This window comes from Lissotriton vulgaris, chromosome 9 (assembly GCF_964263255.1).
Source record: "Lissotriton vulgaris chromosome 9, aLisVul1.2, whole genome shotgun sequence".
NCBI classification, from domain to species: domain Eukaryota; kingdom Metazoa; phylum Chordata; class Amphibia; order Caudata; family Salamandridae; genus Lissotriton; species Lissotriton vulgaris.
This window is the reverse complement of record NC_141697.1, coordinates 657028464-657045553: the sequence shown is the minus strand read 5'-3', so window position 1 is coordinate 657045553 and position 17090 is coordinate 657028464. Positions and strand designations below refer to the sequence as shown.

The 17090-nt window shown below is 40.7% G+C and overlaps 1 protein-coding gene across 2 annotated transcripts in view; it reads right to left on the bottom strand.

Annotated features, from left to right (window-relative positions):
• The window catches only part of YIF1A (Yip1 interacting factor homolog A, membrane trafficking protein), a 135793-nt gene that overhangs the window by 37433 nt on the left and 81270 nt on the right, over window positions 1-17090 (bottom strand). For both annotated transcript variants that reach the window (XM_086938361.1, XM_086938362.1), the window contains exon 6: window positions 15769-15826. In XM_086938361.1, coding sequence (XP_086794487.1) covers window positions 15769-15826 — 58 coding nt within the window. The remainder of the gene's footprint in view (window positions 1-15768; window positions 15827-17090) is intronic.

Sequence of the window (17090 nt, the reverse complement as noted above, 5' to 3'; positions counted from 1 at the left end):
TGCAAGGCAGGTGGACACCGCAACAAAGTTACTCCACATCAACCATTTGGAGTTGCTCGCTTTGTTTCTAGCCCTAAAAGCATTTCAAATTCAAGTGTCAGGCAAAGCGGTCTTAGTCCGCACAGACAATATGACAGCTATGTACTACATAAACAAACAAGGGGGAACACACTCTCTGCAGCTCTGTTAGCACAGCAGATATGGAGATTGGCTATACCACTAAAGATCTTCCTCTTAGCCCAACACGTCCCAGGAGTACAAAACACAATGCCAGATCAGCTAAGTCAACAAACACAGCAGATCCACGAGTGGGAACTTCATCAGCAAGTTCTTCATCCGTTCTTTCAAATGTGGGGACAACCTCAGATAGACCTCTTTGCCACCCACGAAAACGCAAAATGCCCAAATTATGCCGCCAGATACCCACACCCATTGTCCAAAGGCAACGCGATATGGATGAACTGGTCAAAACTATTTGCATACGCTTTTCCTCCTCTCCCACTACTTCCGTTAGTAGTACGCAAACTACAACAACATTCCTTGATGCTCATTCTAGTCGATCCAACTTGGGCCAGACAACTGTGGTACAACACGCTGTTGCAGATGTCTGTAGTACCACACCAAAAACGAAACCTATCTCCACGCCTATTAACACAGAACCATGGAGAGATCAGACACCCGGACCCAGCTCAGCTCAACCTAGCGATCTTGCTCCTGAGGTCAGAGTTTGGTTACCTCAACCCTTCTCCAGAATGTATGAACGTTATCAAAGAAGCTAGACGTCCCACTACTAGAGCATGCTGCTAAGTGGAAACGGTTGGTCATATACTGCCAAAACAACCAAATAAATCCTTTAGACCTGTCTATTCAACACATCATAGGATATCTATTACACCTTAATAAGGCAATTTAGCCTATACATCTATCAGACTACACCTCGCTGCCATTGCAGCATACTTACAAAATAGACAACATCTATCTCTTTTTAGAGTACCAGCTATAAAAGCTTTCATGGAAGGACTCAAAAGAATAATTCCTCCCAGAACGCCACCTGCACCAGTGTGGAACTTAAACATTGTTCTCACAAGATTAATGGGACCTCCCTTTGAACCATTACATAAATGTGAATTGCAATTCCCAACCTGGAAAGTAGCTTTCCTAGTAGCAATTACTTCTCTTTCTTTATTTCAGCAATTATTTACCATAAAAGATTTCAACAATAATCATTTCATTTTAAAACAATCTAAAATCCATTTTACACACAGTCATAATAGTGATAATTGTCATTTATAAAATTAGTGAATTAAAAATCGTAAACTTATTACAATCATGACTGTCTAATTCACTCAGCTCAGCCAACTCTTAAAATACATAAAAAACTCCATGACTTTTACAACTTTAAGTCTTTTTTACAACGAACAAAATAGATGGAATAAAAGGTATCTGCTGGCACTGAATACAATAGTTTGTGATGTATCGGATTTAATTATTCTAAGTGCCGTCATACATGACCTAATTCCTAAAAGATTACACAGAGGTTTAGTCCACTTTCTTCTGGTCAGTGTATATGCTGGGCAGAAGAAAAGGATATGCATGTCGTCCTCCTTGTGGTTGCCCTCGCACATAGTGCATAAGTCTCCTGTAGTTGGAATGTCAATATGCACTTTTCCTTGACCAACGTGCAAGAGTTGAATTAGTCTTGAGGTTGCCATATCTAAATTTCATGAAAAGGGTTTTAGCTAGTGGGGGCTCAATTTCATCGAGGAAACTCTCAAATAGGGGTACATCCTTAAAGGTTAAGAAGGTGCTAACCAATGACCCACCATTAATGCTGTTAAATACTTGGTTGTTTATAAAAGCCCCAAAACGCATTTTGTACCACTTATTTTGAATTCGTAGGCAACCTTTCAGGGCTTTTCCAAAATTGAGGAAGACCTATTTTAGTAAACCACATTCTGATATGTTTTAGCCAGGCATTGGAGTTGGATACATCTAAGCACAGTAACTCTTTTAACCCATTCCTATAACCATGCAGTTCTGGAGTCTGCCATAATCTGACCCAGAACATCAGCGGTCGTACAATAGTATAATGATCGGTTCTCTTAAGGTCCAAGTAAGGGTGTGCCTTTCGGGGCCCTTACTATGCTACGCATAAATTTGTTGTCCAGAATGTCAAAAGCATTCTTTTACATCGGACCCCAAATTTCAGCACCATAAAGAGCTGTTGGTTGTACTTTGTGTTTAAAGAGCTCTACAGCTAGTGAAACCGATTTACTAGTACTTAAATTATGCTTAGTAAGAATGTCCATTCAATTTCGGAGAGTCATTCAAGCAGCCATCTAAATGTTCGGGAATGTCATTCATAAAAAGCGAAAATAATGCCGGGGCCAAAACGCAGCCGCGGCTCAATTGGTATATTCTTAGTGAGTTCACCATTCGGGCCCCACCTTACTTTGGCAAAGTTCCTAGCATGCAACTCGACTATCTGAGTTAACAAACAATCAGGTAGCCCAGCATTATGAAGGGACCTCCAAAGCAATTCTCGCGGCACTAAGTCGAATGCCGCCTTAAGATCTACAAAGGCTACATACAAATGGCCCTTTTTAATATGGACGTATTTCCAGTAGAGGCAGCAGAGCCTGAAGACTTGATCGATGGTGCTCACTTTACTCGTAAATCCGGCCTGGAACTTTGTAAGGACCATCTTGTCTTCTAACCACTCATGTACACGAAGATATGCCTTGAGTAAATTTTCTGGAGAATGTCCATTAGGCTGATTGGTTGATAGTTCGAGGGGTTCGCCTTTTTTTTAAAAATTAAGACAATCTCGGCTCCCCGTCAGCTATTAGGAAAATCTTTGCTACGCGACAGCGTGTTGCATAAATAATTTATATAGGGTGCCCATATCTTTGTGTCGTGTTTACAGAGGTCTCCAGGTATTTTATCTAACCCCGGCGCCTTGCCACTCTTCACAGAGTTTATTGCTATCTCTGTTTCTTCAATTGTAAAGTCCAGAGGGTCAATAGGGGCTGTATACCACAGTGCTTCACCGTTAGTCTCACTGTGATTCCCCTCATATTTTTTTATATAGGGTAGAAAAGTGGTTAACCCACGTCATCTCATCGAGTTAGACGTCCTTAACAACCCTCCCTACATGGTTCCCATTCGTGACTAGCCGCCAATACCCTATTGTGACCTTTGTTTTTGCAGCTTCTAACATATCAGCCCAACTGCCCTCCTCCCACAACTTCTTTGATGCCACCTGTACTCTCTTGTAATTTTCCTTAGCAATTCTAACATCTGCTGGTGTTTGTTTTAATCGCCAACAGGAGTTTCCCCTTACTTCTCTCAGAAGGGTTAGTGAACTACAAGCATTTACCATTCAAGAACCCTTTCTGCAAATGCATCATAACAAAGTGGTTCTTCGTACTAATCCTAAATTCCTTCCTAAAGTCATTTCACCACTCCATCTAAATCAATCAGTTGAGCTGCCCGTATTTTTTCTCGCAGCCTTAAACAGTCGCAGAAAGAGCTCTACACACCTTAGTTGTCAAAAGAGCATTACTGTACTATATCGAAAGGACACAAACTTTTCGTAAAACAAAACAACTTTTTGTGTCCGTTTCACCGCCACATAAAGGCAACCCCATATCAAAATCAGGGATCGCTAGGTGGATTGTTAAATGCATACAAATATGTTACCACAAAGCCAAACGTACATTAACAATTCCTCCAAAAGCCCATTCTACAAGGAAAATAGGGGCTTCAATGGCATTCTTCGGGAACATTCCCCTAGATGATATAAGCAAAGCAGCTACATGGCTTACACCGCACACATTCACAAAGCATTACTGTGTAGATGTGCAAACTAAACAACAAGCCACTGTGGGCCAGGCTGTAGTAAAAACACCGTCAAACAACTGCAACAGATATTGGTGGTCGCCGCTAGGTGTGGGTACTGCTATACAATCTATGCATAGTGTGTAATCTGCAGCTCATATGACTCGAACGGAAAATGCTACTTAACAGTATGCATCTGTTCTTGGCATGTAGAGCTGCAGAGTTGGACCCTAGTAGCCAACAGATGCAGCAGCGACTGGATGCTCTTGATCATAGAAACAGCCTCAGACATATTAATAGTTGAGAGACAAGAACTTAAAGATCTAGAAAAGAAACTAACTGAAAGCACAGCACTAGATGATGCAATTAAAAAACTAGAAGACATCCAAAAAGATGTAGATGGCTACAGGGACTATCTATTCAATAAGAAAAGCAATAAGCTAAGAAATGATGTGGCCAAGTACAATCCGGAATTTACTTATCCGTATTTAAAAAAGGACTATTACGATCGACCCATAGAAATGCCCCAATACCGCAAACCATGGCAACAAAACCAGGGAAATAACTATCAAAAAAAGAGTCAGATTCTTTGACACTTCTTATACCAGTTCTGATAGCGAGACAGAAATACAGAGTGATAACAGAACTAATAGTAAGGAACATGAAACACCAAAAGGCCTCAACAAGACATCCCTTCCTTTTTTAGAACAAAAACAGAACTTTGTCCAACAGAGAGGGAGAGGAAGGGACAAATATCAGCCTCAACCTCAATACCAACACAGACCATACACTAGAAGCCAGAAGACCTGGGACATCTAAAAAAACCTCCTGTTATAAATCTGTCCGACACTGATCTGTCCCCTGTAGAAATAAAATTACTTGAGAAAGGTCTAGGATATGCAATCTCATCCCCAGTAGACAAATTCAGTTTAGAAAGAGATCTTCAAAACTTTTTTAGAAAGGTGAGACTAATGTCATTTTTTTGAAGATAAAGAAAGACCAGTATCCCTTAACAAGTCAGGCCTCAAACCCAAATCTACTTGGACCCCACAACTAGGTCAAATTAACAAACAGATTGAAGCTTTTGAAATAGCAGTTACCAAAAGCGTCTCAGATGTACTAGATCAAAAAAACTGGGTAGAATTTAACCTCAGTAAAACAGAAAAGGAAGCCCTTATCAAATTAGAAAATAACCAGGAACTCACTATTAAACCAGCTGACCAGGGCGGAAGTATTGTGGTTATGTCTACTACACAATACAATGAGAAAATGATACTACTGCTTAATAACAGAGACCATTATCAAAAGTCGAGTAGAAGGGATTGGTCTGAACTTGAAAAAAGTGTAAAAAGAATGTTAGATTTTGCAAGAGAGGATGACACTATATGTGACGAAGAGTATAAATTTTTACTTCATACCAACCCCACGATACCAGCACTTTATGGACTTCCAAAAATCCATAAAAATCCAACAGATCCCCCTATGAGACCTATAGTGTCAAGCATTGGTTCTCTCACAGAACCATTGAGTAAATACGCTGATCACTTCTTACAAGCACATGCAGTAAAACAGAAAGCATATACCAAAGACACAGCCGCTATCATAAAAAAAAGTATAGAATTTACCTTTCAACCCAGACTCACAATATTTAGTAACATTAGATATAGAGGAGTTATACACTAACATACCTCAAGATAATACCATTGAAATGATTAGAAGCCTACTCTGTCAAAAAGACTGTGATCCTACATCCCATGAATCATTCATCATTGACTGCATAACCATGGTTTTGAAAAATAATATTTTTTTATTTAATAAATAACTCTACAAACAAAGGGTACCAGCATGGGAGCCACCTGCGCTCCTAGTCTGGCATGCCTGTACGTGGCACAGTTTGAAGAAACGCACATTTTTAATTCTGTTGCCCCTTTCTTTGAAAATATCACGGTTTGGTCCCGTTATATAGATGATATTTTTTTTTTATCTGGACAGGATCCGTGGAGAATCTAGAAGAATTTATCTCTTGGCTCAATCTAGGAGATAAAAATCTTAGATTTACTAGCCACTATGACCAACAAAAATGTGAATTCCTAGACATAGTGATTAAACATGAATCCGGTATCTTACAAGTTGAACTGTTTACTAAAAAAACAGATAGAAATACGATGCTTCATTACCAAAGCCACCACACACCCTGTCAGAAAAATAATATCTCATTCGGCCAGTTCTTAAGATTAAAACGTAATTGCTCCCAAAATAAAGTTTTTTTAAAACATGCGGATGCATTATCCACAAAATGAATAGATAGAGGTTACCTGACAAAAATGGTTAAACAAGCCTTCAAGAGAGCTAGATACTTCAACAGAGAGAACCTTTTTAAAGAAAAAGAAAAGGTTTCTGAAACTAATAAGAGGTTAGTATTTGTGAGTAACTATAGTGGAGTAAGCAATAAGATTAAGAACATAATCAACCGCAACTGGAACTTAGTAACAAAAAAGAATAAAGAACAAGTGCCAAAACCAATGTTTGCCTTCCGTCGTAACCGGACCATTAGGAACAGCTTAGTCCATAAATACAGAGAAGTTAGCCAAAAAACCCAAATGACTATTGATAAAAACCCACTCCCAGTTGGGACTTTCCCATGCAGTAACTGTTCAAACTGTGATAAGATCATCAAGGGTTCTCTCATGGAACATAAAAAAACAAAACATAATATCAAATCATTCATTAACTGCAGATCTAAAAATCTGGTATATCTAATCAAATGTCCATGTGATTACATATACATTGGCGAAACATCCCGAGAAATTAGGCTGAGATTAAACGAGCACAAATCGGCCATTCGCTGTAAGAAGAATGGTGCTCCCCTGACAGACCACTGGACAACAGCAGGTCACAATATTGATGACTTGCGCTGGTGTGGCCTAGAGATAATAACCCAAACAATGAGAGGAGGTGACATTAACACAAAACGTAAAAGACGTGAACAATTTTTCATGCCCAGATTCGACTCTGTAAAAGAAGGACTAAACACCAGAGAAGACTGGGAAAGGATTCTCTAAATACGCCAATATTTGATTATAGGCTCCAGGACAGTTAGATACCACCCACATAGAAGAACCAGCCTCAGAAAATGTCAATATGATTCATAACAAATATTGCTTACACTTAGAAGATGAAAATTCAAGCTTGAGATAAGTAGATAAAAATAACGTGAACCAGTATCAACCACTATTATCCTATACATACGTATGAATTATGGTGGTTCATTCCAACATAAATATAATGGTCTATAGAATTAGTATTTAATTTCTACAATATCCCTTCCTCATTGGCACACTAAAATTCAAAAAAATCCTGGAAGAGAGACTCTACCAAAAACGAGAAATTAAAACGTGTAGCTCAAATAGGAGGCACGAGATGAGTATATTGTATAAAACGATAACTATTCTATTTTATCCAACAAGATTATCCGACTTTTATATCAAATAAGTTTCCCCGGGTAAAGAGAAAGTCACTGTGAACTAAATTAAGAATAGGACAATGTGAGAAGAATAATATTTTCCAACTAAATTGTTTAATAAAAATGCCAAAGATCGAAAATGATGCTAAACTACAATAGTAGTTCTCGTTCGTAGCGTTGCATATTATTGATATTACACAAGTGCCCAAATGTCGCGTTTTTTTACTTGAGCAGGTTGCCATACCGAACTATGAACTACTAATGTAGTTCTAAACGTAATGCTAAACCACAGCTGTAGTTCCGGTTCGTAGGTCTGCATACGTTGATACTATGTAAGGGCCTAAATACCGCGACATTTGATCTGAGCAAGGTGCCACATCAAACGTCGAACTACAAATGTAGTTCTTAACGTAAGCGCCGAGCACAATCAATCCAATACGACGATTGGAATCACGTGAGAGTTAATTTAGAAAACTCCTGCGAGAACTTGCTTAAAAAGGAAACTAATCGAGGCAAGGACTAAACTACTTCCGGATTGAGGACGAGAGGCAGCTGAGAAGGGAGCAGGGAGGCCGATTTAAAAACATAAGGTAACCCGAGAGACCTCTGTGTAGTACCATATCAACTATTCCGTTAATAGAACCCCGTGTTATCTTAAAAAAAGAATAGATAAACGTATGGATGATGAGAGCTATCAATATTCTCTGAGCACTAAGATATGCCACTACAAATCTAAAATTCAGTTTGTTAAAAATAACCAGAGGCCAAGTGGAAAGTAATAAGTATGTCCCGTTGGGTCCCAAACAAAAATGTTAAACCAGATGGGAACTATGGGACTGTTTATTTAGCAGAGTCGGAATTACCGACATGACAGGAGTTTTTCTTTAGAGGTGCACTGCTTTGTCAAAACGAGAAGCATATCAAAGTGACGAGTGCACTACATAAAAGAAAAAGATTCGTTTTCCCGGTCTGGCCATTTAAAATATCTTCTATTTAAAATATCTTCCATTTATTCAATAACCAGTCTATCTAACTAAAGCAAGTTAGCACCACCAAGCTAAGCATGGAATGTGGCATAGAAAATGAACAAATTTTATTAAAATGCAACAAAAATGATCGAATGAAATGTAATCCCCCCCAGGTCCAATTTGAAAATGGACATTATAAAAGGATACTGAGCATTGGTAACAAAGTCAAAAGAATACAATGATGCTGCACTGAGAGCAATATAACCTCGATTTTATGGGGAGTACACCGTGTAATCCTCTAATTCTTTCAAACTAGAAATATTTATTATTAGTTCCCAAAAGAGTCATTTTCTCTCTAATTTCTCCTGTTAAGGCATGATACCATAGAGTTTTGCTCAGATGTTGGAAATTTAAAAGAAACCCCCCAATGAATATAAATCAATAACATGTAAAATAGTCGTCTATTTGGATATGTTGAAAGACACAGCCTGGGCTCCTCCTGCTAGATCTTAATATTTCATTTGGTTTCATTTTAGCGAGACTTTCTAAATACAGTGGCCCCCTTCCAGCACTAACCTTCTCCATCTTAGAGTTCTCGAACTTGAAAGGTAATGTAATACGCCCTCAAATAAAAACAGGGATTTCTGAGATAATAACGGTGTTAATAATAGCCATAAAAAGAACAAGAAAAGTTATATAATCTCATGCTTCCAACAGAAAGAAATTTGACACTGGAAAGATTAGACCAGACCTTCTAATATTTGAGCGATACCTATTAAGCTACCTCAAACTGAGAAGAGAGGGATAACAACGACTATTCACAGGTATGCACCTTGTATTTTTTATTCTTTGAGCCATCAGCACTAACTTTCTCGACCTTTGAGCCCTTGAATTTGAAGGGTAATCTCATATGCCCTCAAATGGTAATGGGGTATTCTGAGATAAGAACTATGCTAACACTAGCTATTAAAAGAATAGATAAGTCATAATATCCTATGCTCCCAACAAAGAAATGTGACACTGGAAAGAATAGACCAGACCCTCTACCAAATCGAGAGATACCTATTAAGCTACCTCCAATTAAGAAGAGAGGGATAACTATTACTCACAGGTATGCACCTTGAATTTCTTCTTTGAGCTACCTCATTGTGACGTCAAGTCACTATAGTAAAGAACCTACTTGTGTAGCCCTACATAACTCAAAGTGCCAAAATGACTCAACAATTGGAACATATCCATGTTGTTTAACAAAAAACGAACAGAATCATATGTGAAAACAAAATTGTGCTGTGCAAAGGTTTAAACAAATGTTCTTTTAATAAACCAGTGAATGTATCTAATTGTATGCTTTTTTTATATATAGAATTGTTTCTTCTGAAGAAGGTGGTATCGTTATACACCGAAAGGCTGCGTCGACAACCTTAGACAACTGTGATCGTTTTATCACTTTTATCTTTGTTATTGTTAACACTGGCCAAAATTTGCTTTTAACAAATTGTATCTTTATTTGTATGTACGACACTATTGATGTTATATGACATTAATTTTAATGATTTGTAATAAATTGCTTTTTAACCAAACACATGTATTATTTATGTATTATGATTTCTGATATGACAATTTTTCAATATATGCTAAAAATTGAGTAATTTTGTATATGCTTCTAGTAAGCTGGCATTGTGAGTTATTAGGGTAATACACGTAAAGGTTTTTTAGAGTCGAACCTATTGGGACCTCTCTAGTTTTTCACTTTATATCTCCTTGTCCCAAATTAGATCAAGAAGGAGCCCTCCCTTTCTTTTATATTTACTTGAGCTGCAGAGTTACACACGACAACCCGCCTCCCCGGCTACCTTTATCTGTTCCAGTATTATCTTAATTAGATACAAATCACATGGACATCACTACCTCTTGTACAGCTCCATCACTTCCCTAATGGCGAAAAACAATCTGGGGATGGAGCCGATGCCCATGCGCAGTATCATCCAAAGGAGGAGTCACCTATCCCGTGACTTCCAAAGACTTTTCTACAACAAAACAAACTGCAAACATCCGGGCCCAACACTAGGTGGCCATCTATGCATAGTGTAACTCTGCAGCTCTACATGCCAAGAACAGATGCATACTGGTAAGTAGCATTTTCCTTTCCGTATATCCAAATCCTTCTGACAGACCAATAAAATGTGTAATATGTAGCACATAGTTCCCAGATTACAAACACATTTCCCTTTATCATCAATATTCACTCTTTTTACCCCATTGTTAGCATAACAGGGGCTGATATCCATTCTTAACCTTAGTAGTTATCTTCTTACCCAACAACAGGGAAGTCTATCAATATAAGGGAAATGTTGTTCATTTTGCCACGAGTTAGCCATAAAACGTATAGATTTTTTTTCTTGATGAAATATTCTTGGTCCCGATCGAGAGATTTCTCTCCCCTGGGCCAGAGTTCCCTCTTACCGACCTAGATTTGTAAATTCTATGGTTACATAGAAGGGTGAACCCAAAGGTAGTCACTGGGACCTGGTTATCAAATAGCCATTGGAATAGGAGGTCCCAGTGGATAGTTTCTTATACATAGAAATAAACAATACTTATCAAAAGAACAATAAATACTTTTTGTATTTAGTGTACAGTGTTATTTAATCACACTGGACTCCTAATGAGTCATACATTTGTAAACAGTGTTAAAAAACAGTGCCCCAGGAGGGGAGAGGGAAGGTAGGAGTTGTGATGGGGGAAGAGGATAAGGAAGTGAATACACAGAAGTGTGATTCATACAGTATAATATTTACACAACAGGAAGGCTCACAAATCAGCCAAGTTATTCAACCAGTATTCATAATTCCAAAAGCCATGATCAAATAACAGTGATTCACCGCTGTTGTTGTAACTGGCTCATGTGTAAGAAGTCGACATTTCGACACCTATAGAATTGTAAGTGAGTCCCTTACGCCGGGGTCTTCCTCAGGGCAGTGGTAGTGAGAAGGGAGGAGGGGGGGTTGTTACCCTGAGAAGGCTTTTGTGGGCCTGGGCATGAAAAAAATGGGCGTGTGGGCTCCAGTGAGGCGAGAGAGAACAAAACAGCACAGAAGGGTCAAAATCCCTTGCGGTCTGTCCATAGGCCGGGCATGTCAATCAGCCTGGTCCTGAAATTATTCGCAGTGTTTTATTTTCATCAAAGTAGGCCAAGAAGCTCCATACACAATACTCTTGCCGTCCCGTAGTGTCCCTGTCCGCTTAAGTTGGCTGCACTTGAGCAGAACACTGCAAAAAATTTCAGGCCCAGGCTGATTGACACAAATGAAGATGATGAACTTTTTGGGTGGACTAACAGGATGGTCTCTGGATGAACTCCAGGAAAATGGCCTGACTGGACAATCTGCATGACCCATTTATCTGATGTTTTGTTCTTCCACGCAGGAGCAAAAAGGGATATCCCCCACTAACTTGAGGACCAGGCGGAAAAAGGGGTACAAGTCAAGAGTAAACTCGTTTTAAACATCTCGCAAAACTTCATCAACATGTTTACCAACTAAGAGATGCCACCAAAAGGTAGAACTAGTATCTTAGATTGGACATTAGTATTGAAGACAGTAGACTTTAACCAGCCTTGTCTTCTCCTGCCAAATGGTGAAAGCCTGCTTTTGAGACATCTATAGCTGTGTCAATAATTAAGGAAGTTAGCTTTTTCTTTCTTTCAGGATAGATCTATCCACTCCTCTTATTCTTAATCTGAACGCTAGCACTTTGAATCGGTAGTGCGTCTTGTTGATCACAAATGAAGAGTTTGTTGAGCTTGTTGTTCATGGGGATGTGCAAATAGGTGTCCTTTAGGTCTACTGTAGCCATTTAGTCCCATTTTTGTAGCTGTATCACCTGTTTCAGAGTTGCCATCTTGAACCTTTAAGTTTATAAATTTGTTGAGAAACCTTAGATCTAAGATAGGACGCAGCATTCCGTCTATCTTTGGAATTCGAGAAATAAACAAGTGAAATTACTCCACATACTTCATGTGTGGCACTAGCTCTATAGCTTCCTTCGCTCCTTAGTTCTTGTACTTCTTGGAGTAGCGGAGTAGTTTCCCCTTTGGAATGTACTTCCTTCCTTGGGCCTCTTTTTGGAGGGGATTTGATTAGTTCTATGCAGTAACAGTACTGTATTATGTTCAGGATCCACTTGTCTAAATTGATCTCTCTGCAATGGTGGAGGATTTTTTTTTAGCCTGCCTCCAACTGGTGTAGAATGTTGAAGGAGCTGGTTGGTTGCGTTGGTCTCTTGTCATTTTGCTCTCTTTGGGGGCACACTCCAGGATCTTCTTGGTGTGTGTATTTTGTTCAGAGTGCAGTCATTTGGTTGTAGGGGGCCACCCAACACTGTGGTAGGCGTCTTCCCCAGGAGTGTCCTCAAAAGGACTGACTTCCTTGCTGGTACTGCCAACCTTGTTGCTGTCCTTGTTGCGGTTCCCCCATTAGTAAGCTTGTTGATATGTTTGGTGCAAGGTTGTGGAGTGATGGTTCCCCCTACCTGCTGGCCTTCTTGGGGGGGTGGTTCCTATATGCATGCCACTTCTGAATTGTAGAGCCCTCATAGACCTTGCTTTCTTCTTGTCCTTTTTAAATTAGTTTAGAATTTCGTCCACCAGGCTTCCTAAGAGCTGTTCCCTGTTGAAAGGTGCATTCAGTATGCTGTTCTGCCCCTCTGGCTTGAATCAGGAGATTCGTAGCCATGCATGTCTTCTTTCTGTGAAACTGATCTTTATTTGCCTATTTAACATTTTTACGGCATCTAGGGGCGATTTTAAACGGGTATTAGCTATATTCTTCCCATCCTCTACTAAGTGGCTTGCTCTCTTTTGGTAGGTGCTTCAGTAGGTCACCTATCTCCTCCCAGTGCTGGTATGCCTGTTGGTTGTGCTTCCCCACACCTTGACCTTCCTGCCCATGATGTCCATTCTCTTGTTTTCCTTATCTGGTGGTGACAAAGTTGCACTTCGTACATTTGCTTTCTTCCTGGCCATGGCTGTTAAGATGGAGACAGCAGTCACCAAGCCCTTGGTGTAATTAGGATCCTTGAAGGAGCGGAGGCGTGACTGCCCTACATGTGGCAGGCTCCGTAAACGCCCCCTTTGCCTTGTCTAGCACACTTGGTAACATAGGAAGGAATTGGTTCAATGATTTTGTAGGCATTAAAGGTTCCAGCAAAAACAAGACTGAGTGTTTTCTTCCTCAAATTGTACTTCATAGGTATCTGCGGTTTGCTTAATGACTTTGTTGTAAATACCAATATCGTCTGGTGAAGAAGGATAGGTGTCGACAGCCTCCTCTGGGGAAACCTCAGAGGTTTCTGATCCTATGCAAGTCTCTTCTTCTCCGAAAAAGAACTAGTCTTCCTGTTCCTAGAGGTTCAGGGGTCAAGGGAGGCTCTAAATCCTTAATGCTTTTCTAGATCACCGTGGAGGTCTTCGGCGATATCTTGAATTGTTTCAAGCTTTCATCAAAATCCTTCTTTCACTGTAAAATACTCAACATTTTGACTATCTCTGACGTGTGTGTTGCGGCGTAAAGACTCTCAGCCTTTCTTTTCGTGGTAGAAGGTGCCTTTATGGCCGATGCCGGTGGCGGGTCATGCTTTTTGGATCTCAACCGCTCTAGTTTCGAAGGTGATGCGTCCTTTCCTTGACCGTCTCTCGAAGTCTTGGTTTTTCAAGGGTCTTTGCCTTTACGGAGTCCTTGTCTAAGGATCCTACTGTATGCTTTTCTCAGGACGCGGCTCCGGACGTCGAAAGATTTCACGCCGAGGCTCCCTTAGAGGGCCCTGGAATGTTTTTCGAGACTCTTCTAATTTCTTCAAGAACGATGGGTCGATTGCCTCTCTCAAAGCTTTCTTTTCGACCTCAACAACTTGGATGTCCAAGTCAGTGTTGCTTTCTGGACAGTCTGCGACATGTTCCTCCTCCTCACTGGAGAGACGCAGGACTGTAGCGATGGTGCTGCACTCTGCCCCTGCATGTTATAGTTGGCTCTTCTCTGCCTCTCCATTACCCCAAGAGTTTTAAGGTTGAACGCCAACTACTCGATTAAATCTTCTCTTCGGTGATCTACTGGTAAGCAGAGGTTGTAGACTGGATGTTGGTCCTTCTGGGCGAACTTGTGATGGCAATTCTGGCAAAACTTGAATGGTGTTTTGTCCATCACCACGCACAGGGAGCCCCCTGCACAGGCGTTGTTCTCAGGTCATCAATGAGGTTATTCTTTCCACTCTCTGCACCCTCTGGCATCTTGACTATAAGTTTGGCACCTTGAATGGCTGTACTGTAGATTTTGATACATTTTTTCCTGATTTTCATCTTTTCTCCTCTCCAAAGTTGCGAGCTCCTTCCGTATCGATCCAGACCAAACGGCGGAAAAAAAGAATCAGAAGATGGCGACCAAAGGTGGGAGCGAGCACCCCGGAGGAAGCACTAAGACGTCTCAGGGGGACACCAAATGGTAGTAGGTTGATGCCTAGCAACACGAAAGAAAGAAAAAGAACAAAGAAACAAGATAGAACAATTCTGGACCCAACCACTAGATGGCATACTAATGCACAGCATGTGAATCCAGAAAAGCTTCACACTGCAAAACATGTACTCAACAAATAGAACACAGTATTGAGGTACATGGGGCATAAATAGATGGGATGATTTGAGCTCAATGGTCTTTTACCAGCCAGAAGCACGTTATTGTTCTAGTGGAAATCCAAGAAAGAAACATCTTGCAATCAAAGTCACGTTTGTGATGCAGCCTTTCCCTTCTTCAAATGTGGTAATCAGAACAATCGCACTGTGCATCCCTTAATATGTTTAACAAACCGGTTTTACAAAAAACAAGCCCCATTAGAAGTCACAAGGTGTTCGTATTTCAGTTGAAAACTCACATTTTCGGGCAAACCATGACAACAAGTGCCACATATTGACCCACTTAAAGCAGGGTGAATATATTACCGAACAGAAAGGCCAATTAATCTAGAACATATGAATCTAAATGGGTTATTGCTGCAACCTGCATGTTATTCTCCCAATCCTGGCCCAAACTTTGCTATGGCCTGGTAATACTGCACTGCAAGGTTACCACCCAATGTGGTATTACTGCACCCTATTTGATTTCCACAGAGTGTACAACTATGTAATTCCATGGAGTAGATGGTCTTGTAAAATCATTTCTCACAATAGTAATTACTCCACTGAGTTTCAACCGTAACAGGCGCCAATGTTTTATATTTTGCCTTTTACTCACAGATTTCCTGCCAAAATCCTGAAACAACCAAAATCACACATTATTTGCAGCTGGGAGGAGCAAAGGTTTATGAAACAATTCCTGACCCACAGAACTTCCACAATTACATTGGACCTCCACCCCAACACAGACAACGCACATTTTCTACAGTTAAGCAGGTATGGCTGAATAAAGACAAAAGGACTAAGTACCAAATCACAATTCACAAAGGACCAACCTTTGCTGTATCCCCAGAGCCATGCCAGCAAGCAAGATGTAGGTGATGAAGGCCATTGCTTAAAACAAAAAGATAAAAAACAATGTTATATGCATACGTTGATGCGGATTAATAGTATCTAAATAACATAGCGCCAAGTTAAGATAAAAAAAGTTATAAATCCAGAACAAAAATTGAGCACAAAGAGCGCTAAGAAGGAGAAAGGTGGTAGTAAAGGATATGGAGAAAAAATACATTAGAAAATTAAATAGGCACAAGTTACTACTTGTGTAACGATATATCTGTAAGAGACATTAGTTCGGGATAGATTCCTTACCTTAGAATATCCCGAGGTGTCAGACTGGATCCGGAAAGTTTTGCTTCGCATTACCCCTGCGCCTCAGTAGGTGGCGTTGTGCAGCTCCGCATCAGTCGCTGGCGTCGTTTATGCCGAGATTACGTCACGGAGACTACATAGGTGCCACTTACGTGTGCCGACGTCAGTTCTGTACATGACTTTCCGCGACGAAACGCAGAGCCATACAAGAAACTGACCATTGGTGCATAAAACTAGGGCCCTAAAAGGGATGACCTTAACCCTAGTAATCAGTTCGCAGAACGGGGAGGATGGGTGGGGCGGTAAGGAATCTATCACTAACTAAGGTCGCTTACAGATATATTGTTACACAAGTAGTAACTTGTGCACCTGAAAGAGATTCCTTACCTTAGAATAGATACCCCAGCAATACCAACCCCGTTAGTGGGTCTGCGAACAAGTTTACACCAAGAATTCACGAAGCACAGAACGGCCAAAGAAGCCGTCCCTCCGGACTGGACTGTCAAGGCAGTAGTGCTTGGTCAACGTGAGCAGCGAGGCCGATGTAGTGGTCAGACAAATGTCCTGCAAGGGAACGCCATGTCCCAAGGCAGTAGTGGCTGCAGTTGCCCTGGTGGAATGGGCACGCAGCCCCACAGGAGGCTCCTTCTTGGCCAAGGAGTAACAGAAGCACAGAACAACCCACCGGGAGATGGTCCGTTTGTGCACAGCCAGACCTTTTTTGGCACCCACGTAGCCAACAAAGAGCTGATCATCCACCCGGAACTGTTGCGTACGCTGCAGATAGAATGCTAATGCACGTTTAGGGTCCAGACGGTGGAGCCTCTCCTCTTCCCTGGAAGGATGCGGAGGCGGAAAGAAGGTGGTTCAAGTGATGGTCTGCCCGATGTGAAAGGGCGTGACAACCTTTGGCAATAAAGAAGGACGAGTCCTCAAAACCACCTTGTCCGGATGAACAGAAAGGAAAGGAGGTTTGGAAGAAAGAGCCTGGAGCTCACTCTCTCTT